The sequence below is a fragment of the Sceloporus occidentalis genome, unplaced genomic scaffold (genome assembly GCF_023333645.1).
Source record: "Sceloporus occidentalis isolate IW3139 unplaced genomic scaffold, rSceOcc1.0.p SCAF_8, whole genome shotgun sequence".
Classification (NCBI taxonomy): Eukaryota; Metazoa; Chordata; class Lepidosauria; order Squamata; family Phrynosomatidae; genus Sceloporus; species Sceloporus occidentalis.
Genome location: NW_028316988.1, coordinates 5,090,654 through 5,116,272, shown reverse-complemented (window position 1 = coordinate 5,116,272; position 25,619 = coordinate 5,090,654). Strand labels below are relative to the sequence as shown.

The window sequence follows — 25,619 nt, the reverse complement described above, 5'->3', positions numbered from 1 at the left end:
CATGTTCCAGGTCTCAAACTGAGCTATTGAAAGTGTTGAACCTTATCCCTTGGTTCACTCCCTTGGATAGCCCAGTAGAAGTTCACAGACTCATTGGTACGGTGGCAACCAGGCACCTCTGCGTGTTGCCCATAAAACAAAAATGGGGAGACCTCCAAGTGATGGTCTCCTAGAAAATATGGGTCAGGCATGGCTGTCTGGAGAGTTTGGGGGGGGGGCTGGATTTAAGCCCCTAAGAGGCCTGGGACTCTATACTATTCATGGAGCAAGCAAACCTTGACAGACCCATGGTGTGTAGCCTGTGAGTACCGGATCTGAATGACCAAACCCCAGCATTTGTAGAAGTACAAAGCTGAGACTTCAGATACCTTAGGATGGCATATTTTTATGAGCTACAGAACACTGGTTGAAGATGTCCTGAGCTACAGAAGGTTGGCAGGGATGGAACAGCCTCCAGGCCTGTTATAGACTGCCAAAATAAAGCTGCTTCGGGTCTCTTTGGAGGTATGCTCTTTAAATGATGCATGGGTCCTAAGAGTCCGGAGGTCGCACCAAAGCCACACTCCATTCCTAAGCACTGGAGCGCAGCTTTGGCGCAGCTTCCGGATTCTTAGGACCCATGCATCATTTAAACAGCATGCCTCCAAAGAGACCCAAAGCAGCTTTATTTTGGCAGTCTGTAACAGGCCTATATGTCTAGCCATGGCACTTGGAAGTTGTCTTGGGATGTCTTGTTGATAGCACTTCCCAATCTGTGCCATTATGAATGGGAAGCATAAGCCCAAATCTGTGACACTACACGTGGGAAGCTGTGAATCCTGAGTTAATCCAGCAGCAAAGGGGTAACATTCCTGAGGTGGATGTGGGTTTTGCCTCGAAGAACATGCACAGAATGTGTGCGCCTCACCCGCTCGCTCGCATTGAAAGGGTTCCTGGTTTTATCAAGGCAATATCTGCGCAGAAGAATCCCTCCACACCTGGAACGGACCCAGCGGTTAGACCAGAAAACATGGGGCTCTCTTGAAAGAGGAGTAAATATTTATTTAGGCACAGTTTACCGAGCGTCTAGGGAGCAGAAAGAGCAAAACAAGGCTCTAATGTTTACTAGCTTGCTCCAGGCCTTTAATGAACGTTGGACCACAGAGGCTTTGGAGAGGAACGTGCAAATGCTTCCCCCCAAAGTTCCCACCCGCTCCCCAAGGAGCTGCGGTTAAAGTTTGTGGAGACATTCTGCAGGCTGCGGAGTTACAAACAAAGCTGGATTTTAGGGTCCTTTAGGATGATCCAATGGGGTAATGTATGTTCAAGGGAAGAAATAGTGGCACTCTCTTCTGCTTTGGTCAGGCCACACTTGGAATACTGTGTCCAGTTCTGGGCATTCAAAAAGGATGTTGAGAAACTGGAGCCATGTGTCCAAAGGAGGGCCACCAAAATGGTGAAGGGTCTGGAAACTATAAAGCCCTATGAGGAACGACTGAGGGAGCTGGGGATGTTTAGCCTGGAGAAGAGACGGTTAAGCGGTGATATGATAGCCCTGTTTAAGTATTTGAAGGGAGGTCATATTGAGGGAGCAGGCTTGTTTTCTGCTGCTCCAGAGAATAGTCCATGGAGCAATGGACGCAAGCTCCAGGAAAAAAAATTCGACCTCAACATTAGGAGGAATGTCCTGACAGTAAGGGCTGTTCGACAGTGGAACACACACCTTCCTGGCTGTCTCTTCCAACTCTAATTCTATGGCCTGTTACAGACTGCCAAAATAAAGCTGCTTCGGGTCTCTGGAGGTATGCTATTTAAATGATGCATGGGTCCTAAGAGTCCGGAGGTTGCACCAAAGCCACACTCCATTCCTAAGCACTGGAGTGCAGCTTTGGTGCAGCTTCTGGATTCTTAGGGTGCATGCATCATTTAAACAGCATACCTCCAAAGAGACCCAAATCAGCTTTATTTTGGCAGTCTGTAACAGGCCAGTGATTCTATGTTCTTATTTGTTCTAGTTATGGATGAACCCTCCATGCACTGTATGTATTGATGTGCAATGTCAGAGACAATAACCAGTGGTGACTGGTGGCTTCCATGTTGGAGCAATGATGAATCTATTCTGGGTTTTAGGCTGAATTGCAGATGTGCTACTATTGGCGCTGAACCCATTCCTACAAAATATTCACGCCCCAGAATGGATTCACCTCCCCCATGAACATGGAAGCCACCAGCCCCACTGGTTATCATATGTCTCATATTGCATGTGAACAGATACGCTTCCTTTGAGCAAGGAAGATGGCAACTTCTTTTTAAGGGCTTCCGAAAAAACATCTAGCCAAGAGAACCCAGGAAGAGCTGGGCCTTCGTTTGGACTTGTATCAAATCGTGATGTTTGGGAACAGCCTCTTTGTACACTGTACACTTTGTACACTCTCCTCATGCGGTATACCTCTCAGTACCAATGAGATTGGAGGCTTCCCTGATGTTTTTGAGGGTTTTTCGGACTACAAGGCCGTGTTCTGGAAGAGTTTATTCCTGATGTTTCGCCAGAAGATGAGTTCATCATGGTGATCTGGTGAGATAGGGATGCAATTGTTGGACTACAACAGCCATTATCCTTGGCTACTAGCCATGACGTTGTAGTCTGGCAACATGTCTCCTCTCCATCCTGCTTTAGGCCATATTCCTTACGTCCCCCATCTTTTTTTAGTAGGGATAGTATGGGTGGGTCTCTTGCAGCCAGAGATAGAAGATGAGGGAACAGGAGAAGGCTTCATGCCCGATGTAGTCACTACAGCTGCCCCAAGACATCCACAAAAGATTACTATCGTGGTCCGTGGATCTTCCTTGGCAATCCTTTGCCTTCCTCTGAGGCCAAGAGAGTGCGACTTGCCTAAGGCCACCCAGTGGGTTTCCATTCCTGAATGAGGATTTGAACCTGGTTTCCTTAATACTAGCCCAATGCCCAAAACCACTTTGCCATGTTGGATCTCTGCTGCGGTTGCTTACTGGAGCTAAATAAAGATATTTGGTGCAACATGGATTTTCTATTTAGAAACCAATGCACCCAGAAGGTGGCGCTGGGATGCCATCCATTGGAGAGTCCAAGGGAGAATGCAGGTACTCAGACTTGTTCTGCAGTTCTCTCTCTTGTCTCATCTCCCTTGCTATTTCTAGGGAAGTTTAAGTTTGTATTCCCTATTACCATGTATGGATGTGAGAGCTGGACAGTTAAGGAAGAAGATAGGAATGAAATCCATTCATTGGAAATGTGGAGCTGGAGAAGAGTGCTGAGGATCCCACGGTGAGCCAAAAGGACAAACCAATGGGTCCTGGAGCAGATCAAGCCAGAAACCTCCCTAGAAGAAGCCAAGGTGACCAAACTGAGGCTGTCGTACTTCGGACACATCATGAGAAGGAAGGACTCAATGGAGAGAAGGAGGAAGAGAGGAAGGCCACATGATAATGGATGGATTCTAAGGAGGTTACTATAGGTTTTATGGGGTTGCAGGAATTAAGCAGAGCAGAGGACAGAATGGGGTCTTGGAGTTGTCTCATCCATAGGGTCGCCATGAGTCGAGATCGACTTGAGCGCAGTTAACAACAACAACAACAGAGAGAAGCAAAGGAAGTACCTTGCAGCTATTCTTTGGTTGCATTCCGTAAGCTTCTAGACCGTCTTTAGCAAAGGTTTGACTGAAGCTCAGCTGGATGGAACCTACTTTACTATACCTCCTGCAGATCTAATTCCTGCCTCCTTTGGACCAAACATGGCTGGGAAACATACTGTTTTAAGGATAGAATCCCTCGATTCCCCACTGCTGCAGGAGGGGAAACACACAAAAGAAGGGTTTCAACCACCTATGCATTTGGATCCGAGGAAGTAGACTTAAGTCTACGAATGCTCAGGCCGCTAACTTCTTTCTTTAGTTAGTCTCAAAGGTGTTGCAAGATCTCTCTACCTCCAGGTGTTGCTGGATTGCAACTCCCAGCAGCCATCACTATGTTGTCTAGGTCTACCAGGAGGGACAATCCAACATCTGTTACGCCCAAGGCATCCCATTCCAGATGATGCTGAACTACCTAGACAGTGACTTGATGCCTTCTCGCTCTCTAATTTCAAATGATTAAAGAGTTAACAAGTTCCTTCCCACTGTCATCATCTTTCTAACCCCCCCTTCGAAATCACTACCTTGCATTCCTTGCAAACTACGTGTCAGCCATTCTTTGTTAATAATATTTAACTTGCTTTGGCGTCGCCGCGTACTTAGGGCCCGGTTTGCGTTTGCTGCAGACGGGGATCTGTAAGTGTACTTGATGACACGTTAATAGGACGATCTGTCAGGTCACGGCGAAACAACCCAGACGGTTCTGGAGACCGTGGCAAAGACTGAAGCCTCTCTCGTCTTGCCTCCCTTCACCTGACGCCCCCAAAGCCCTGTCTTCCCACTCCTTCTCCGGGAGTCTGCAGGCAACCTTCGCTTTGGCGTGTCTAGAGCTGAACCGTCACCTATCCGGCACCAAAACGTAAATAGATCCTGTGCCAAAGTCATCTGACATCTCCAGTTATGGAAACATCAGTGTGTTTTTTAATGTGGGTTTGTTCCCCCAGTTGTCATTTTAGAGTACATTTTCTAGCTGCAGGGAACTCTCCCCACAGATCTGGTTCAGCAATGACACTTTGATTTGTTTTAACTACTACGACTCGAGGTGTCTCGCAAAAATTAAAACAAACCTAAACATCTCTTTTAAAAGGGAACAAAGAACCCAGCTCTCCTATCTGTCCCTCCCTCCTTCTCTCCTTTCTCTTCCTCCCTTCAACAAGTTGAAGGGATGTCATATTGAGGAGGGAGCAAGCTTGTTTTCTGCTGCTCCAGAGAATAGGACCCAGAGCAATGGATGCAAGCCCCAGGAAAAGAGATCCCACTCAAACATTAGGAGGAACCTAACAGTAAGGGCTGTTTGACAGTTGAACACACTCCTTCCTCAGAGTGTAGTGGTGTCTCCCTCCTTGGAGGTCTTTAAACAGAGGCTGGATGGCCATCTGTCAATGGAGATGCTTTGATGGAGAGTTCCTGCATGGCAGAATGGGGTTGGACTGGTTGGTCCTTGGGGGTGTAACCGGCAACATGATAAAAAAAGAGGATTACAGCACAAATCAAACAAAATTGACTTTTCACACCACCGCAATTATGGAAATAAAACGATGTTGGAAATGCATTTTCGCCGCAATTCCGAAAGTAAAAAGATATGGGGTAGTGCTTCTTTGCGACTGGTTTAATGGCGTGTGAAATCGTGATGTGTAATTTCGTGATATCTTGTTGATATTCACGGGATAAACCCCTGATCTCCTTGGTGTGATAAACTCCAAAGTGTCCTAATCTCTCAAATGGTGTAAGGTATGGAACAGTGATTCCACTTTCACTTAAGCCACAGGGCCTCCTTGCGTTGTGTCTCTCTCTGTAGCAGTAGACATGGATTTGGTTGTTGTACTTTTATGCAATCTATGTGTCTCTTGGAGGGCCCTGGGGCAAAACAGGTGTCCCCTGGGAGCTGGAAAAACTGCCCATCTTTGCTCTAAGTACACACATTCACACTAAACTCTTTCTCCATTGCAAGAACAATCCACATTTGTTTGGCCTCTTCATCCTGACATTGCTTAGGGCTTCAGCCGGCCTTAATCCAGCCTTGAGGGCCAGCGTTTGGAAGCCCAGGGGCTCCGAAACCTGCGTTTTGTGGCCATGTTTGTACAGAACTGCCCCTCTGGGAGATAATGCGGATAAGGTTTTGGGATGGGTAGGAGGGAGGGAGGGATGGAAGGAAAGAAAGAAGGAAAGAGAGAGAAGGAGGGATAGGAAAGACACTTTTTTGGATTTAAATCTCTTTGGCAGGAGGAGAAGATTCCACTTTCCCCGCCAGTCTCCCCTTAATAGGAGTGTGAAAAGACTAGCCCTGACAGCTCATTCGAATGTGATCCCTCCCTCTCCAAGAAGGGTCTCCCTCCTTCCCTCCCTTTTCTTCTCCTTTTCTATCCCTCTCCATCCCTCCTTCTTCCAAGTCGATGGAAAGCGCTCCCACAAAACCCAGGTTATTTCTTTGCTGCCTTACAAAACACGGAAGGCTTGGGTTTTCTTTCCTTTTTGCAAGTCCCCGTCTGGAAGGAAAGGAACCGGAGAGCTAAAGCCCCAAAGCACCTCCAAAAAGAAGAAGAAAGAAGAACAAGGGCCTTTGGCAATGGATAGCTGGAAGTAGGGAAGGAGACAGATTGGATCCAGACTGACGTTTTGGGTTTTGGGGAGCGTTTCTCCTCCAACGTGGCCAATAAGTTTCCGCTTTTGGAAGACGTTGGATCGTGGGGTTTGGAGCACTTTGTTGGTTTGGCAATATTGAGATCTCTATGTGCATCTATCTACATCTATTTTTCACCTGGTAAGGAAGGGACATATTCCTGAATTCAGATGGATGGGCAAATGTGAATATCTTCATCTCTGATGGGATTTCATTCTTGTCAGTGAAAGACACAAAAACTGTAGCTCTTTATTCTATGCCAGCGTCTTTACACTCTTTTTTTTCTCTGGGATTTGAAGCTTGAGATGTGAACGTTCGATTTTTGACGGTGTTGTTTTGCCGAAGAAGTGAAATGTGAGCAGGGGATCTTTTCATGTCTATCAATCCGTCCACCTTCCGATTTTCCCCTGGACAAGCTGCAGCGATGGACGGGAAGTAACTTTGCCAAGAGTGTGTACCGTTTTTGGCTTCTTCGACCGGATTGAGCATCTGTCTCACGAAAGAGAAGGCATCAAAGTTACTTGGAATGGTCATTCGTCGGCTGCAATCGGGACTCAGTTGGCAAACAGAGGAATAAGTTTGCTCTTTTTAAAAGAGGTGGCGGACCCTTGACCGGCTTTATCTCTCCAAAACGTGCTTTCCGGTCGTTGGTTTGTTTTGTCTCTGGAGGGTGTCTTCCCGCCCAGAAGAAGATGTCTAGCAAAACCAAGTTAAGATATTGGCGCTGGTTGGTTTTGGCAGCGCTGCTGGGCCAGGAGTTGTGGCATTTCCGAGTCGTGGTGGCAAAGAAGGAGCGGAAGAAGCCGAAAGAGCCGAATCAGTATACAGAGCCCCTCAACACGACTCTGTCCAACAGTGAAGAATTAAATGAACACTCCAAGGTAAGTGGAAGAATAGATATCCCACCGCAGCATGCGGTGATGTATTTTGGGGCACCATTTCATACAAACGTTGCCAATTATCAGGCTGAGTGGCATCCTTTCCTTATCTGCTCTGCAGCAAGCATGGCTTCCCATTTCACAGATGGGGAAAACTGAGACGAACAATTCAATGATATAGCCATATTAGTCTATGGAGTCAGTATGTGGATAGATCTTGTAGCACCTTTGAGACTACTGTATATATAAGTCGACCTCATGTATAAGTTGAGGGCACGTTTTGGGGCCAAAAGTATGGAATTGTGCTATGACCTGTGGATGTCGAGGGTAAAACTGAGGGGCATATAGCAAAGGTAATAGCTATAATAGCATAATAATGGCTCCATACAGGCAGGCCAAAATAAAGCTGTTTCGGGTCACTTTGGAGGTATGCTGTTTCAATAATGCATGCGTCCTAAGAGTCTGGAAGCTGTGCCAAAGCTGTGCTTTAGTCCTTGGGATGGAGCATGGCTTTGGCGCAGTTTTTGGACTCTTAGGACGCATGCATCATTGAAACAGCATACCTTGAAAGTGACCCGAAGCCAAAGCAGCTTTATTTTGGCCTGTCTGTATGGGGCCAAAAATAGGATTTAAAGGATGAATCAAAGCAAAACGATGTCAAAGAACTTACAAAATTCCGGCAGACATAACTCTTTGTGCTCACTCTTAAAACTGGATGGATGAGATACTAGAAAGTCAGTGTGTCCAGGATAGATTCTTCAGCGTTGGTGCATCAAGAGGGAAGGGTTTTCCATGCTATTCTCTGATTTCGTGTTCCGTGTTCGCAGGTGCCAAGCTGCATCTGCATTGCAGTAATAATGTAGTTTGACACCACTTTAGCTGCCATGGCAGAATGCAATGGAATTCTGGGATTTTTTTGTCCAGTGGGGCACACCAGAGTGCTCAGACGGAGAAGACTAAAGCCTGGTCCATGTGGGTGGGAAGCGGCTTGCAGGCTTCTCTGCTGTGTACCATGTGCAGCATCATTTACTACCAATAAAGCTTATCTTATAGCAGTAATGTGGCTCATTGTTCGGCCCCAAAGAACCCTTCGACAGTGGGACACACTCCCTTGGAGAGTGGTGGAGTCTCCCTCCTTGGAGGTCTTTAAGCAGAGGCTGGATGGCCATCTGTCAATGGGGATGCTTTGATTGAGAAGTTCCTGCATGGCAGAATGGGGTTGGACTGGATGGCCCTTGGGGTCCCTTCCAACTTTAGGATTCTACGATTGTATGATTCTTGTGGAGGCCTGGAACCAGTAGCTCACTGGGGGGCATGGGGGGATGACACCCCAGAAGAGGGGGTGACACCCAGTTGGTCCCTTCCCCTCCCAGTGGGGCCTTCTTGGGGCATTGGACCTGCTCTCTGGACCATGGTGGGGCCTCAAGGACCCTATTTGGGCTGCCTTGGGGCCACTAGAGCCCTGCCTAGGCTGCTGCGGGGCCTCCAGAGCCCTGTTTGGGCAGCCGCAGGGCCATGTGTGCAATTCACTGGTGTGCACATGTGTGTGCACTCCTGTGCGCCATGCATACAACAGAAGCCCTGTCCCCGCAAGCACTGCCACCAAGGAGGTACAACACTGCCTGGAACTACACCCATTGCCAGAACAGATAGTCACCTTTGAAAATGGTGGTCATGCGGCTAGCATGACTGCACCGAACGCTGTTACCTTCCCACTGAGAAGTGGCACCAATTTATCTACTTGCATTTGCATGCTTTTCAACTGCTAGGTTGGCAGAAGCTGGGACTAGTGACGGGAGCTCACCCCATCATGCGGCACTCGAACTGCCAACCTTCCGATGTACCAATTGGCAGAATTGGTGTCTTAACCCTTAAGCCACTGCATCCCTAATATTTCTTAGCCCTGGATTATTTAGCAGAACACTTCTGCTAGGTTACACATAAAAAATAATGATGCAGATCATAGTGAGATGTGGCACAAGGAACAATTTGGGGCTTGCCTGGTCCCCCGCCATGAGGAGTGAAGCTGGTAATCCCCTATACAAAGGGATAGGCATAGGTGCTTTTGTTCTGGGACGGGGCTTGGTCCTCTGCTTAATCCGTGGCTGTCTGCACAGGCTGCTTAAGAGCAGACAATTACTCCATTGTGGTTAATTACCTAACCTAGGCCTAATTACCCTCCAAGGAGGAAGGAGAGACAGATTCTCTCTTGCAGACAATAGGGCTAAAGATATAAAGACAGTGGTTTCTCTTTATGGCACAATTGTGTTACTTAGGGAAAGGGTTGTTTTATAACTTTGGTCTCAATTTGCCAGACATAGGACCTGAACAGACAGGCCAAAATAAAGCTGCTTTGGATCACTTTGGAGGCATGCTGTTTAAATGGCGCATGCATCCCAAGAGGCTGGAAGCTGCACCAAAGCCATGCCCCAGTCCTAAGATCGAGGCAGTTTTATTTTCTCCAGTAGGTCATATGGGAACAAAACCACTTATTTGGATCACAACCACCAGACTGGCTGCTGAAGGATGCTGTGGACTGTGATCCACGAAAGTAACTTTCCCAAGCTCTCGGTCTCTCAGGCTGTCCCTAAGCTGGCTGCAAGCCTCCCTCTTTGGCTGCCAGAGTCTCCTGCTGCCAAGACAAACAGTACAACTTACATGCTTATTCCTTGGATTGCTCATGCATGCCGTAGTAATTAAATACTAATACCACAAAGACAGAACGTTGGGTTGAAACGTCAATCATGTTGGTTGGCTGGGGCTGATGGGAAGAGAGGAACAGCCCCTGGTTGCCTTTCTGGCAGGGATTTGTAGTTTAAGGAAGCCGGGGACGGCCACATGCACCAGTTGCATGCCCTCCAACGTTTCACGGATGTGAACCAAGGAACATCAGAGTATGGTCCAGAAGGAAAACATTGTTAATGAGGAAGAACATACCAGCCATGAGAGGCATGGGGCCCAATTTTGTCTGCACTGGATTAAAACAATGTGGGGAAGTAATACATTTAATTTTATTGCTATTCTGTGCAAGATGGGAACATAATTTCAAGACGTGCGCCAAACCGCTGAAACGATGCATGTGAAAAACGACCAGTTCCAGTGTACTAATGATTCATTCATGGATGTGTGAGCAACGCGGTCATGACATTATATGGTAACGTCACAATAATTGCACGATCGCGTTACTGCTGCATTAGTTTCCATTACCATAATCATTGCGGCATTGGCCCCGGTGTGATAATCTCCATAGTTGGCGGCAATGGAAGTAAGATGAGGACAAAGGAAGGCCATGGGAGGAAGAGGGACAAAGTGAGACATGTTTAAAGCCGCCAAAGACATAGGTCAACAGAGGATCACCATGTTTCCCCGAAAATAAAACACTGTCTTATATTTATTTGTCCTCAAGAAGGCACACTATGGCGCATTTTCAGGGGATGTCTTATTTTTGGTGCGGTACAGACCGCCCTTTGGCACCATGCTGGCGCCGGTTTCCATCCATAGTCTTAAGATGTGTGTGCCATTTAAACAGCATACCTCCAAAGTGACCCAAAGCATGTGAAGTCGAAGGCTTTCATGGTTCCACATCCATAGTTTTTTGTGGGTTTTTCGTGCTATGTGAGCATGTTCCAGAAGAGTTTATTCCTGATGTTTCGCCAGCATCTGTGGATGGCATCTTCAGAGAATGCTGGCATGGAAATGAGTGGGGTAGGGTCACACTATACACACACACACACACTATACACACACACACACACACACACAACTTTCTTCCATGCCAGCATTCTCTGAAGATGCCAGCCACAGATCCTGGCGAAACATCAGGAAGAAACTATTCTAGAACATGGCCACATCGCCCGAAAAACCCACAAAAAACTATGACCCGAAGCAGCTTCATTTTGGCCTGTCTGTTTGGGCCCTAAGTTTTTAAAGACTTAAAAACCCTCAAAGGAAGGGCTCTGAGGTTTAGGAGACCATCCAGTCATTCTGGTTTGACTGTTTCTGATTTCCTGCGTAAACCTCCTTGCCCGCACCCAAATCCGAGCGGGATCCAACTTTCCCAGCCCTTCCACCGCTTAGATAAACCCCAACAGGAATCAATACACATTCCTGTTTTCAGATTGTTTGATGCATGCTTTCCAGCATTTCATGAACAAGCCCAGATTTCCAGGAGGTGACTCATAAAAGCGTTGGAGCTGTGACAGGTCCTTCGTCGGAGGGGTTTACCACTCCAGGGCTTGTCTCGTCTGCCCCGTCGGATGATAGAAGTTTGGCAAGCGATGGGTGCGGACGGACGGGAACCCTGAAAATTCAAACTTATCATCTTTTGACAAGCTGTCAGTGGTGATGGAGGGCAGGCTCAGGAACCATATTCGTTTTGATTGAAGCGATCCCTGTAAAGCAGGGCTTCGGGGCCTGTCCCATGAGCATTACCGAAAATCTAGTTGCCACTACTGAATACCCCAAAGCTGGTGCTGTTGAAACGGGGCAGAAACTGCGGCAACTCTATGGTGTGAGAATTTGCTAGAGCAGTGGTGGCGAACCTATGGCGCGCGTGCCAGAGGTGGCACTCGGAGCCCTCTCTGTAGGCACACACTCTGAACATTGTCAGACAAGGGAAATTGGAAGTATAATCCAATGGCAATTCGTACACAATCCAAACTGGTTTGGGGATTTTGGTAGTCGCAGTGCAAGGAAGGAGCAAATTAGGAAACCGGAGTCTTGGGTGGGTGGCTGCGACAGTTATTGCATTTCGGTGGGCATACCCTCCAACATTTCAGGACACACATGGACGAGAAACATCAGGATCCTTTCTGGGCTCTTTGAAAATTCGGTGCTACTAGACGGAAGGAGAGTCAGGAAATGTTGTAATGCTGGAAAGATCATAAATGCTATGGAATTCTAGGAGTGTAGTGGAGTCTCCCTCCTTGGAGGTCTTTAAGCAGAGGCTAGATGGCCATCTGTCAATGGGGATGCTGTGATTGAGAGTTCCTGCATGGCAGAATGGGGTTGGACTGGATGGCCCTTGCGGCCTTTTCCAACTCTATGATTCTATGATTCTATGAAATGAATTGGCTGTGGAGTCGTCATGCTCTCAATGCTTCTTCTTCTTTCCTTAGATGCTAGAGTCCACAGACCCTCGCATCACAGACCCGCGCCGGACGTGGATCTCATTTGTACAGCGCCCGGGGGATGGCAGCGCCTCCAAAAAGAAATGCAGAGGGAAAGATAAGAAATTAGTAGGTCGTTTCTGGAAGCTTTCACAGCCTAATAATAATAATAATAATAATAATAATAATAATAATAATAATAGATATAACCCACCCTGTAGACTCAGGTCCTCTGGGAGGAATGCATTGCAGCCTATGAAAACTAGGCTGCCTGCAACCATTCAGAGGACCTTTTCAGATTATGGAACGGCCTGCCAGAGGAGATCCGTCACATTACCATCTTAAACAGCATTAAAAAAGCTGTTAAGATAATAATAATAATAATAATAATAATAATAATAGTTTGTATTTCCCGCTTCTCCCAAGGATCGAAGCGGGGTTGCATCATTTAAAAATACAGTATGATACAAATATGAAGACGGATCTCTTCCAGCAGGCCTTTCCGGAATAGGTAACCGGCCCCCAAAATCGGAACCCGTCGCCCCTCCGAATTAGCCATAGCTCTTGTTAAAACTATGTATCTTGTTTATTTTAAGGTATTAAAGTTTTAAATTGTGAATTGTTTAATTGTTATTTTAGAAGGGGCAGGGTTCTGGGATATGGGATTGTACTGTTTAAACTTGTAAGTCTTTGATGATGATGATGATGATGATGCAGCAAACTACAGTTCCTAGAATTCCATAGCATTGAGCCCTTGGCAGTTAAAGTGGTGTCAAACTGGATTACTTCTGCAGTGTGGATGCAGCCATAGGAGTTTATCAAATGGGAGGGGAAATGCCTGTCGGAGAGCTCTAGTAACACAATAAACTAGAACTGGCTTTCTGTACCCACCGATTCCTTATCCGCAGATTCAACCATCCACATCTTGAAAATATTATCAGAAAGATAACGTCCGAAAAGCAAACTTTCATTTTGCCATTTAATATAAAAGAGACAATTTTACTATACCATTGTATTTAATGGGACTTGAGCATCCACAGATTTTGGCATCCATGGAGTATCTGGAAACCAAACTCCAGAGGATGCCGAGGGCCCACTGTACAATTCCTTGGATTCCCTAGCAGTTAAAGGAATCTCAAACTGGATTATTTCTGCAGTGTGTTTTGGACTTGACTTAGGTTTACATGAATCATAACATGGTCCTAATTCATAAACCGGCTTAGGATCGTGCAAAGATGAATTGCACAACAGTGCGATTCATCTTTCCATGACTGCAAGTTGGCTTATGATGGTGCAAGTGCCCAACAGGATGCCAGCTTGTAACTATTGTAACTGGAAGTATTTCCCTCTTTGTGCCTAATGGAGTTTCTCAGTGCCTCCCTCTGTTTTTATTTGTTTTAGCGTGGGCTGGTAGGTCCTCCGGGTCCTCCAGGTCCTCCGGGTCCTCCGGGTGCCCCTGGGGCTGAAGTCACCCAGGAAGTCTTACTGCAAGAGTTCAAGGAGATGCTAAGAGGTAAGCGGGTTCTAGGATAATGTACCTCCTTTAAAAGTCGGCGTCTCACTCACCCTCCGTCCATCACTTTTGAGCTCCTTAGCAGCAGAAACAGTTGTGCTTGGCTAGCTAAGGTTGCAACGTTGTTGTTGCTGTGCCTTGAAGTCATTTTTGATTTATGGCAACCCTAAGCCGAACTTGAGAGCCAACATGGCATAGTGGTTTGGCATAGACTGCAACTCTGGAGACCAGGGTTTGATTCCCAGCTCGGCCATTAAACCCACCGGGAGACTTTGGTCAAGTCACACTCTCTCAGCCTCAATGGAAGGCCATGCCAAACCTCTTCTGAACAAATCTTGCCAAGAAAACCCCATGATAGGTTTAGGGTCACCATCAGCTGGAAATACCTCGAAGGCACACAGCAACAAAACAAGGCAAATGGGGGTTTCTTGGCAAGATTAGTTCAGAGGGGGGTGCCCTTGCCTTCCTCCGAGGCTGAGAGAGTGTGACAGTGGGTTTGATGGCTGAGCGCGAAAGACAGTAGTCAGCGTTACCCTGACTATATTTGCGGCCCCATCAAGAATAGGTTTGTCATATCGGCTCCATCCATGGTGCAGAAATAACCTGGTTTAACTGCCCCAGCTCAATGCTGTGCAATCCCCAGAAGATTTCCGAATTGGGTTTTGCCCAGATTTTAAACCTCTTTACTGTCAGAACTGTTCAACAGCAATGGAGCATGGACTCTCCATCTTTGGAGGCCTTTAAACAGAGGTTAGATGACCATCTTTTAGGAGGGCTTTAGTTGTGTATTCCTGCATGGCAGAATGGGTTGGGACTTGGATGCCCCTCGAAATGCCTTCCCAATGTGGGATTCTATCATTCCACCTCAGTCCCAAGTACTGTACTTGGACTAAAGCTTTTCGGTTAAGAGTAAACCCACTGAACCAGCTCCTGAACGGCGCACCAACGGTTGTGTAAATCTCCTTGGTTCAGTGGGTCAATGCTAGTAGGGATTGACAATACAGTTCCAGCTCCAAATTATGAGCAAGTGCATGGTTCAACCTCCGAATATTCAGTGGTCTCATGATGTCAAAGCTAGTTAGATGCTCATGATTTTTATCTATTTATGGTGATGAATGGGTCGATGCCATTTCCTTGCTAAATTGGAGCTGCAGTTTTTTGCAATGACCTAAGTCCACTTGGGATGTAGCTTCTTAGCCGGCCAAAAGAAAGTTAATCCTTCCCAGCAAACAAAGGCTAAAAAGGGCCGGGAAGACGATCCAATATAAGACCGCAATAAATCCTCGTATAGACCATCCGCTGGACAACCGACTCTTTGAGCCGCCACCAAATCCTTCCTGAATGTAAACATTTTCCTAAGTTTAAAGCAGGTGATGTTATTTTCCCAATGACAAGTCGGCATTTGATCTCGTACCAAATGCAATTGGACTCCACTGCTAGAAAGGGCATCCAGATGTTTTGGGGCAACGATCTCCACCTTTCATAGTCTATCTTCCCGGGTTTTTTTGCCTTTGCCCCACTTTTTTCCACCCGGAATCGCTCAAATGAGGATCGGAAGCGGTTTCAAATGGGAATGAGGGATCGTACGCTCCGAATCACACTTCGGAGTAAGTTGTAGTGGGAATGACCCCAGATCTGTGAGTAAGGTTAGGAACATGTGCCAGTCAGTGGTGCCAGGTTTTGGAGGAAGAAGACATCATAGGAGGGTATGGGGGATATATTTGCTGATCATGAAACAGTGGTCATTAAACCGTAATGGAAAATGACCAAGCAAGAACAATTGATGTCAAACCTTTTCTTCAACCAAAAACCCATCAGTGATACCTTTATTGGCCAACCGAAATGCACTATATACTTGTCAGCCTCTGGCCTTCCCTTTCACAGTTTGACTGCGTCTGGAAGGGGCCACACATTCCCCATCCCTGCTATAGCTGCCATTACTTTGACAATGTACCTTTTCAAACAATGTGACATTGACCATGAGCTGGTTTCCTCTCAATTTGTCCCCAGAAGCCACCGAACGGCGGTCGTCTCCAGATCTCCCAGTTCATCCCAGTGAGGTGCCCCCATTGCCCTTTTCCTTGGAGGACCTCTCTCCTTACAAGCGAGTGGAAGAGGCCTTCCATTGTAAACTGAAGGGACAGATAGTGGTGGACAAGAAGACCTTGGTGGAGCTCCAGAACTTCCAGATGGTAAGAAGAACATTAAGCCTCCGTTAATACTATGTGTGTGTATGTGTATGAGAGAGAAATGAATGAAGAGAGGTTGCTTTGAGAAACCAGTGGCCCTTTCACATTGTGGTTGTTGTTGTGTATCTTCACGTCATTTACTACTCATTGCAACCCTAAAGCGGACCTATCATGGGGTTCTCTTGGTGAGATTTGTTCAGAGGAGGTTTGCTATTGCCTCCTGTTGAGGCTGAGAAAGAAACCAAGAGGGTTTCATGACCAAGATAGGAGTCTAAGCAGCGGCCAAATTTTGGGAAGAGTATTTCTGGTGCCACCCTAATTGGTCCTGAGAAGGAGACTCAAGACATCTTAATAGCCATGACACTTGGCAGATGACACTTAAATGACACTTGGCAGATTCCTGGTGCCTCCCCATGCCAACAAGTGCATCCATGCCAACTTTTTTGGGCCCGAGTGGGCATGGTTTGGAGCATTAACGTGTCTGGGGCAGAGCTGCTGGCATTGTCAAGATGATGACATTGCGCTGTCTCTGGGTGACGAAAGGAAAACTAGGCCCTGGCTGCGGCGGTGTTTCAACATCCCTCAGCTTTTTGGGTGCATTCGCAGACATCTCTTCTTACAGGACTGAATCGCTGGGAAACCCATTCATTGTATTACTTTCAACCCTTGGAAACACCATGTTTTTGTATCTGGCAGAGCAAAAAACTAATGTTCCACAGTTCTGATTCATTGTTATGCCAATACATTACAACCTGAGTCTTGTTGTTTGTCCTAAGAGTTTATCACACGAAGTAAATCCCATGAATATCCCGGGGGGGGGGGGGAATCACGCAATTACGCAAAACGATTTCACACAACGTTGCACAAAACCTGCCATTAAAGTGGTCACAAAGAAACATTAATGCACATCTTTTTGCTTTTGGGATTTCAGCATTTCCAATATCACCTTTATATTTGCACAATTGCATGTGATAATCATTCGCACAATTACTCGCCATTTTCGCTTTATTTGTGGGATGCTTTAAATGTGCTTTAATCTCTCTTTAATGCCGAAATTAGCCCCAGTGTGATAAACTCTCTAGAGTTAGTACAACGAGAGAAAGGAGTCTTGCACTTCCCAAGAGGCTCAGGCAAAAGCAAACCTCTGCTGCCTTTCCTCACTTGTCTATCCTTATTCATTAGTAACTTTTGCCATCTGATGTTGCATGGCCACATGCATCCTGGTTTCCATCTGTGAAATGTTGGAGGGCATGGTACAGCAGTGGTCTTGAACTCTAGATTTGTGGACTTCACCTCCAAGACAAGATGGCCAAGTGGCGAAGTCCATGAACCCATGGTCCTCTAGATTTATGGACTGCACCTCCAAGACAAGATGGCCAAGTGGTGAAGACTAGGAACCTTTGGGCAAGGGCTTGCAGGATCTGGGCAAGACTGCAGTGGAGGAGAGGGATTCTTGGAGACATCTCATCCATAGGGTCACCATGAGTCGGAACCGACTCAACAGCAGCTAACAACAACCAACAACAACCAGAATTACATGACTGTTGCTGTTTCTGGACTGTACCACTTGAAAAAAGCAAAGAAGGGACACAACTAGCCATAGATATCTCTGCATTTCCAAATGTCTCTCTCATTCAGTACCCATGGTGAGTTCTTAGGGGGCTTCCTACTCCCCTCCCAGATATGCTCCCAGTTTGAGATGAAGCTGCCTTTGACAGCTCAATTTCTTCCCGGTTTCATTAAAAGCAATTAAACTAAACAGAAACAGAGACTTAATTCCCCTGAAACCGCTGACTTGCAATGGAAGACAATTTCCCGGCACCAGTAAATTGCCACTTGATAAAACATTCCTGTTCCTTCATGTCCCACGCTCTCATCCTTCCTCTCCCACTCTCTCGCTCTTTCTCCCCCACTCCTTCATACTCCCAGATGACAGAAGGAATCAACATGGAGCTCAAGCAAAAAGAAATGAGGCATTAGTCCTGGTGAGCTAATAGGTTACACTCCTCACCAGCAAGAGCTCTCTGCCAGACCCCTTAGAAAAGTATGTCTCAACCTTACTTACATTACTGGAATCCTTGACCACTTGGCCATAACCTTTGCAATCTGATTTTGCTTGGCCACATGTGTCCTGATTTTCATTTGTGAAATGTTGAAGGGTATGGTACAGTAGTGGTCTTGAACCTTTGGTCCTCAAGATTTATGGACTTCACCACTTGGCCATACTGTCTTGGAGGTGGAGTCCACAAATCTAGAGGACTATAAGTTCATGGACTTCACCACTTGGCCATGCTATTTTGGAGGTGAAGTCCACAAATCTATAAGACTAAAAGTTCATGGACTTGTTTTCTGCTGCTCCAGAGTCTAGGACCCGGAGCAATGGATGCAAACTGCAGGAAAAGAGATTCCACCTCAACATTAGGAGGAACCTCCTGACAGTAAGGGCTGTTCGACAGTGGAACACACTTCCTAGGAGTGTAGTGGAGTCTCCTTCCTTGGAGGTCTTCAAGCAGAGGCTGGATGGCCATCTGTCGGGGATGCTTTGATTGTGATTTCCTGCATGGCAGAATGGGGTTGGACTGGATGGCCCTTGTGGTCTCTTCCAACTCCACGATTCTATGATTCTATGAGAACTGTAGTTTTGTAAGACCTTCAGCCTCCTCTTTCAGAGAGCTCTGCTGCCACAACGAACTACCGAACCCACAATCCTATAGCGTTGAGCCGTGCAGTTAAAGTGATGTCAGACTGGATTATTTCCGCACTTCGGATGCAGCCAAGGTTTGCCATTGCTTTCCTCTGGAGCTGAGAAGGATGGGACTTGTCCCAGGTTACCCAGTGGCTTCCATAGCTGAGTGTGTATTGTTGTTGCTGTTGCTGTTGCTGTTGTTGTTGTTTATTTATCCTCCCATTTACAGGGACTGAAGGTGGCTAATAAAATTTAAAATCCAGAGTATTCAAACCGTAGCGACCAGCAGTTGTAGTCCAACACTCAAACCACTACAACACACTACTCAGGAGACGATAGTCCGATCCCAATCCAGAGGAGCATTGCATGATTCCATCAAGCCCCCAAACCGATGTGACACCATTAGTGCCTGCAATTAATGGACTTTTAAATACTTTTGGCACATTAGAGCTATTTCCTCCCCTCTCGCTCTCCCATAGCTTGAGCCAAACCCACGCCGCATGAGCCAACGATAACAATAAATACGCTGCTGCTGAGTTTATTTTAACCCCAGCCTGATAATCTCCCCTGTAAGCTGTAGGGCTGGAGACGTCTCCCGTGCATGGGAGCTGCTAAACCAAGGGCTTTGGGGCTGCCTAGTTCCTCCTCTGAAATTTAGGAACGATGGTAAAGAAAAACAGAGGCCACCAAGCCCTCCCTCCGCAGAAGAAAGCAATTGGGTTAGGCCAAGGGATGCAAGAAACCACCCTGAGAAATTTGGCCGGTTCTCCTGGAGCTCCTTTCGGCTCCTTCCGAAATCTCCGAAACGTTTTGGAAACCTCAAAAGCTGCTTCATAGCAGGTCAGACCATTAGCACGGAGTCTCCTTCCTTGGAGGTCTTGAAACAGAGGCTGGATGGCCATCTGTCAATGGGGATGCTTGGATGGAGAGTTCCTGCATGGCAGAACGGGGTTGGACTGGATGGCCTTTCTTGGTGTCTCTTCCAACTCTACCATTCTATGATTCTGTTGTGATGTTTCTGCCAGCTTTTTTGACTTCCTTGGCCATAAAGATGCTCTCATTCCTCCCATGTGGAGAGCTTTCGATGGGCATTACCAGAACGTGTCACATTGGAGATGAGTGAGCTCTGACGGCACGGCTGACATTATTAGGTTCCATATTAGTGTTTGTGTGAGTGGATATATGAGCGCAACGTCGGTGTCCCACCCTTGTTAAGTTTATGTACATCTTAGGCAGTTCTCTACTATTGCTATTTTAGATTAGGAGACTATATATGGAAGCGAGGACAGATCTGCCACCCAAGATCTGTGAGAGAGAGAAGCATCGTCTTCCAGGAATATAACCAAGTGGTTGCTCTGTTCTGGAAAGTCTGAAGGATAAGACCCGAGATCTCTAGCAATAGGCGACTCATGTATCAACTCTCCTCCAAATCTTTGGCTGCTCAGTTTGCAAAGCAGTTTGGCAGCACACTGGTAAAAGGACTGGAACCACTGAGCATTGCATGGCTTTTCATGGGTCACTAAAATGCTCAGTAGATGGATGAGAGAATAGAGAAGAGTCAGTGCTTCCAAGACAGATGAAGCTCTTGCCTTTCATCAGAGGTTGGTTCCTATTTTGGGGTAAGAGTTGGCATAGGGTACTTACATTGACCCATGGATAAGTCGACTCAAGAGTATATACAGTGTAACAGGAAGGCTATATGGCGTTCATCACACTGAGGCTCATTTTGGCATTAAGGAGAGACTGAAGCGCAAATGGAGAGTCATTGCACAAATGATTATCACACGCAATGGCACAAATAAAGTGATATCGGAAATGCATTGTTGCCGAAATCGTGAAAGTTAAAAGATGCGCGTCAATGCTTCTTTGTGACCGCTTTAAGGGCTGGTTTGGTGCGATGTTGTGTGAAATGGTTTTGCATGGTTACGTGATTTGTCTGGAATACTCCCAGTCTCCTTCATGGGATAAACTACAATGTTCCTTCGAGTCATTTGTTGACTTATGGTGACCCCATGGATTTTGTAGGATTTTCTTGGGCAAGGAATACTCAGAGGTGGCTTTGCCAGTTCCTTCGGCTGAAATGTAGCCTCCAGAGCCTGGCATTCGTTGGCGGTGCCCCTTCCAAGTTCTAATCAGAGCTGACCCTGCTTAGCTTACAACATCGGACGGGATCCGGTGCCTTTAGGGTATTTAGACCACTTGTCTGGAAGTCCATAAAGGAGGTCTGGATGGCAATGACCATTTCCCATTGCTGTCCTCCAAGCTACTGGCAGAAAGAACTGTTGAGAAATCATATACAGTGTATACAGTCCTTATTCACTGATATATTTTTTTATCCATGGATTCAAGCATCCATTGAAAATATTCAATCAAAGCATAAATTTCAAATAGCAAACCTTATAGCATTTTACTATGCCATCGTCTTTAATGGGGAATGGAGCATCCATGGATTTGGTTATCCATCGGGGGTCCTGGAACCAAACCCCAGCAGATGACAAGGATATAACAGAACGGACCCAAAACAAAGGTGCCAGAGGTGCAGGATGGTGACGTATTATAGAAAGGAGAGAAAGGAAGAATGTTTGGCCTTTTTAATTCAAAATGCTCTTTTCCCTCCGCAGCCTTTGGCCAAAGGAGCTTTCCTCCGAGGATCTGGACTAAACCTAACTACTGGGCGATTCACAGCATCAGTATCTGGCATTTATCAGTTCTCAGCGAACGTTCATATTGGTGAGTAGTCGCTTGTCTTTGCTCCTCTTCACTCTTCCTTCAGCATGTAATCTGGTCTGGAAAATAGGCCTGGAATGGGCAGTTTGTGGCTGGTGATTTTATAGATTGGCAAAAATAACAACACCAATGGCTTTCCCTCTGCCCTGTGCTGTAATATGGCTGTAATGAAGCAACCTTCCAGAAGCCAGTGGTTTGTTGGGTGCAGGTGAAGGAATATGAGCTCAGTTTGATGCTGACACTCAAAACCAAGTCCCAGAATTCTTGGTTTGCTAAGAATCGGATTAGATCCGGGTGCGAATTGGTGTGGTTCATATGTAACCCTTGCAGGGGTCCAATGCAGCCCTTCGGACCCACATCACAAACCCTCCAAAGGGCCCAGCATCTGCTTCCACAAAGTTGGTCAAAGCACACAACCTCTCCTATTTTAAATACCTAGATTGCAATAATGGCCAGTTTTCAGAACTTTGGATAGATCCCAGCAGCTCACTTGCAGCCAGCCAAGTCTGCCCTTCTGCAGAAGCCTTGGCTCCGCTCCGAGGCCATAACAAACTACAACTCCCAGAATTCCATAGCATTGAGCCTTGGCGGCTAAAGCGGTGTCACATTGGATTATTTCTGCCGTGCAGGTGCAGCCTCAGAGTATTTTTTAAACGTGCACCTGAAACAGTTAACAAATCAAAGATGTAGCCGAGTTAGTCTGCAGAATCAGACTACATATTAGAATCAGACTACCAGAATCATTTAAAAAACCAATTCTTTCCAGAAATTGCACCAGTGTCCCGCTTTCTGTTTTGTTTCTTCTCAAGTTTTGTTCCTTATTCCTCTCCAAGATCACAGCGAGCTGAAAAGCAAACTGCAGCTTCGAGCGAGGGACAATGTCCGGGTGTTGATCTGCATTGAATCCCTTTGCCATCGATACACGTGAGTGACCTCTCTTTTGTAGGGCTTCTAGGGTGGGAGGCAAGAGTGCTTCTGGTTCAGGGTTCCACCCTTTCCGCTTTATTTTCCGTCTGCCATCTGTTTTTCCTTGCATAAGTGATGGCGAACCTATGGCACGCGTGCCAGAGGTGGCACTCAGAGCCCTCTCTGTGGGCACATGTGCCATCGCCCCAGCACAGAATTTGTTACTAGAAAGCCAGAGGGACATGGCACTTTGCAATAAAAAAGTGGGTTTTGGGTTGCAATTTGGGCACTCGGCCTCGAAAAGGTTCACCATCACTGAGCTAGGAGTTTGCTTACCCAGAAAATGAGATGGATCTCTCCATACATGGGCAAAGCAACTATGGAAAGCTTGGGGTCTGCATTAGCCTCCCTTGGAGGGCTGCATGGTGTCCATCCGCTTGGATAACTCCTGTAAAGTTTGGTCTAAAAGCCAGGGTGGAATCACCCCACAGAGACAGATATTGCCAGCTTCCACTGCCCCACATGGCATTGGCATATAAAACGTAAAGGGTCCCCCAGCAGAGGGCAGTGGCATTCATCCACTCTTTCCCCAAATGCTCTCTCCGTTTCCCTAGCATAAGTATTTCCATTTTGGTTCTCCTCCCGGTTGATTGTTCTGCGTCCTTCACACCTGGCACATGGGAGAAATAACTCTGCCGAAACAAAGGGAGGAAAATTTAACCTGACGGATCTATTGGCAGCCCTTGAAATCCCATGGCTCTCATAAAGTGGAGTTGCGTGCAAGCTTTGGGAACGCAGCCATGCCCTTTGGCCTCTCCCTCGTGCCTCCAATGGATCCGATCTCGCCATTAAAAGTTCTCATTTAAACAGTTTATTGGAGAACGGAGCAGGATACACGGAGCCTTGAAGGAGAAATTCCAGGTCCTGTTCAAAGCATTTTGTTGGCTGGAGAAGAAGCTTTGGGTACAATAATGTTTCTATTTGGAGCTAAGGTGGTACCAGATGGCAGAACCCGACCAACTCATTCGCTTGGCAAGGACCTTTGCTATCGCTGGTTTGGGATTGTGGTGGTGTTGATCTCATGTGCAATGGCATGATCATCTTTTCAGTACACAATATGGACCGACAATACTGCCTTCTTCTACCACAGGTCAGGCAACTGTGGCTATTTTGACTAGGGCTAATGAGAGTTGCAGTCCATCAAGATATGGTGAGCCCTAGTTGCGCTTTCCTATTCTATCATGTCACATCATTGGTCCACCTAGACTAGTTGTCACACTGTTATGCTGCTTTAATGCCCATCTATGGAACCCCAGGATTGGTACATTGGTGAGGCTTGAATGGTGGCACGCCCCTGCAGGCACCTATGGGCATGTGCCGCGGGCATGCGCCCAATTTTATGTCCCTGTGTTTGTCCCTTGCACGTAATCGAGGAACACAGATTCGAAGTCTGCACAAACAGAGGGACGACTGTATACAACTAATAATGGATTGTACCAATAGAGTAGTATGTAAATACTGCAATTGATAAGACTGTAAGTGAGAAATGGACTCTACTGTTCTGTGATCAATTGCTGTAAACCATAAACAAAACTAAGTTGTTTGGGGATGCAACTCCCATAAACCCCAGCCATCATAGCCCAAAGGTCAGGGATTATGGGAATTATAGTCCCAAAGTGTTACAGAGTGCCACCTTGTTGCTTGTGCTAACTCCTCCATGGCGGATGGGGTTTGAACCCCTCTCCAGGCCAGGCTGGGTTTGCTATGGACCCTCCCCAAATGACCTCACATTATACTTATAAGGGTCTTCGCTTTTAAGACTGTTGCAGTGATAATGGAGGAGGGAAAGCCAATTGCCTTCCCTTTGCAAATAGGAAACATTAATAATGCCTGCCAATGCTGAGCACCCGCCTCAGCTTCGAAACAGTTCTAGGGGCCTCCTCCTCTTCATTCATTTAATGCATATCCCTCCTTTCTTCCAACATGAGATGCAAAGCAGTCCACAACTGTACTATGGCAGTTATATGAGTGCCCCTCTTCCCCTATGAAACAATGCAATGGCACATGCAAGATCTGAACCCGAGGCCTCCTGATCCAGAACATGCTTCATTAATGATGTCTCCGGCTAACAAATGTTCACTTCCACATCATTTATCTCTCTAGGTCTTTGGAAGTCATTGCTGGCCTGGAAAGCAACAGCAAGATCTTCACTGTGAACGTCCATGGATTGCTGCAGCTGCAGGTAATGTAGCAGGTAGCCTAGAACAATATAGTGTTGGGTGGCTTCCATGTTGGCGGGAGAATATATTTCGCCATTTATTACCTGCCTTGAGAAAGACTTCCAAAACCACACCATTTCCAAATCCTACTTCAAGTTGAGGACTTATTCTGGGCAAACGAGGCCCTTGATTCTCTTCCTTTCATTTCACTCCAAGTTGCATTTCTGTTTGCTCTCTCCAATCCAGGCTGGACAGTACACCTCGATCTTTGTCGACAACAGTGCCGGCGCACCCATCACCATTCAGAACGGCTCTGATTTCATGGGGATGCTGGTGGGGGTCTGATCCCAGGCAGCCCATGGCGCGGGGTGGCCAAGCGGAGAAAGAAATTCACCCCAAGACTCTGTCCGAACTTTGTCTCCACGTCCGAACTTTGATGCCTCCTGTTCCTGGACGATTGCTTCCTCTTTGCCACTTGTATCCTGCACCTGAATGAAGCAAATCTACGTTTCCTTCTTCCAAAAGGTGTAAGAATAGAAGAAAAGAGAATATTGGGAGAGAAGAGATTTGGAGCAGATCCAAAACCCAGACCAGATTCTTCCTCCCTGCTGGATTTTAGATCCATTCTTGATCAGCCATCTGAGTGCCTAAAACAGTTTGGATTGGTTTAAATCAAACATCTATGGAGAAGCTTATCAAGTCTTATCAAGTCCAGTCTAGGCTTTTGAGTGTTTTGGCTTAAGGGGACCTTAGAAGAACAAATGGAGCATACTTGTAGAGCTCCACATTTTGGGTACCAATGGTCTCAGGTTCAGTCTCTGGCATGAACCTCCAACTGAGACTCCACCAGCATTCTGGGACAACCATAGTTCTCAATGACTCTTCAACACTAGCCACAGGTAGAGAGCATTATTGAAATGCAATCTAGATGTACCATATTAATAAAACACATTTCCCCATGGCACCATCAGAAACAAATAGTATGGTCTCAGCAAAGCCATACCTCCTTCCCTTCTTGATCTTCCCTGCCCAATGGTGGGTTATTCCTCTAGCGTTAAGGTCTTGTCTGGTTCCATCTCTAAACCATGACCCTATTGATCAATAGGTTATCATAGAGGTGGGAACA

The 25,619-nt window shown here is 46.5% G+C and overlaps 1 protein-coding gene across 2 annotated transcripts; it reads left to right on the top strand.

Moving 5' to 3' along the window:
* The first annotated feature begins 6,038 nt into the window (after positions 1-6,038).
* C1QTNF12 (C1q and TNF related 12) lies at positions 6,039-25,538 on the top strand. 2 transcript variants are annotated; one of them, XM_089536916.1, is made up of 8 exons: positions 6,039-7,148; positions 12,263-12,382; positions 13,655-13,766; positions 15,777-15,958; positions 21,263-21,371; positions 22,202-22,292; positions 24,438-24,516; positions 24,740-25,538. In XM_089536916.1, the coding sequence occupies exons 1-8, from the start codon at positions 6,960-6,962 to the stop codon at positions 24,836-24,838; spliced, it is 981 nt and encodes a 326-aa protein (XP_089393042.1). In that variant the 5' UTR covers positions 6,039-6,959; the 3' UTR covers positions 24,839-25,538. The 2 variants fall into 2 exon arrangements, with proteins under 2 accessions (XP_089393042.1, XP_089393044.1); XM_089536918.1 differs by lacking the exon at positions 12,263-12,382.
* Positions 25,539-25,619: the final 81 nt, after the last annotated feature.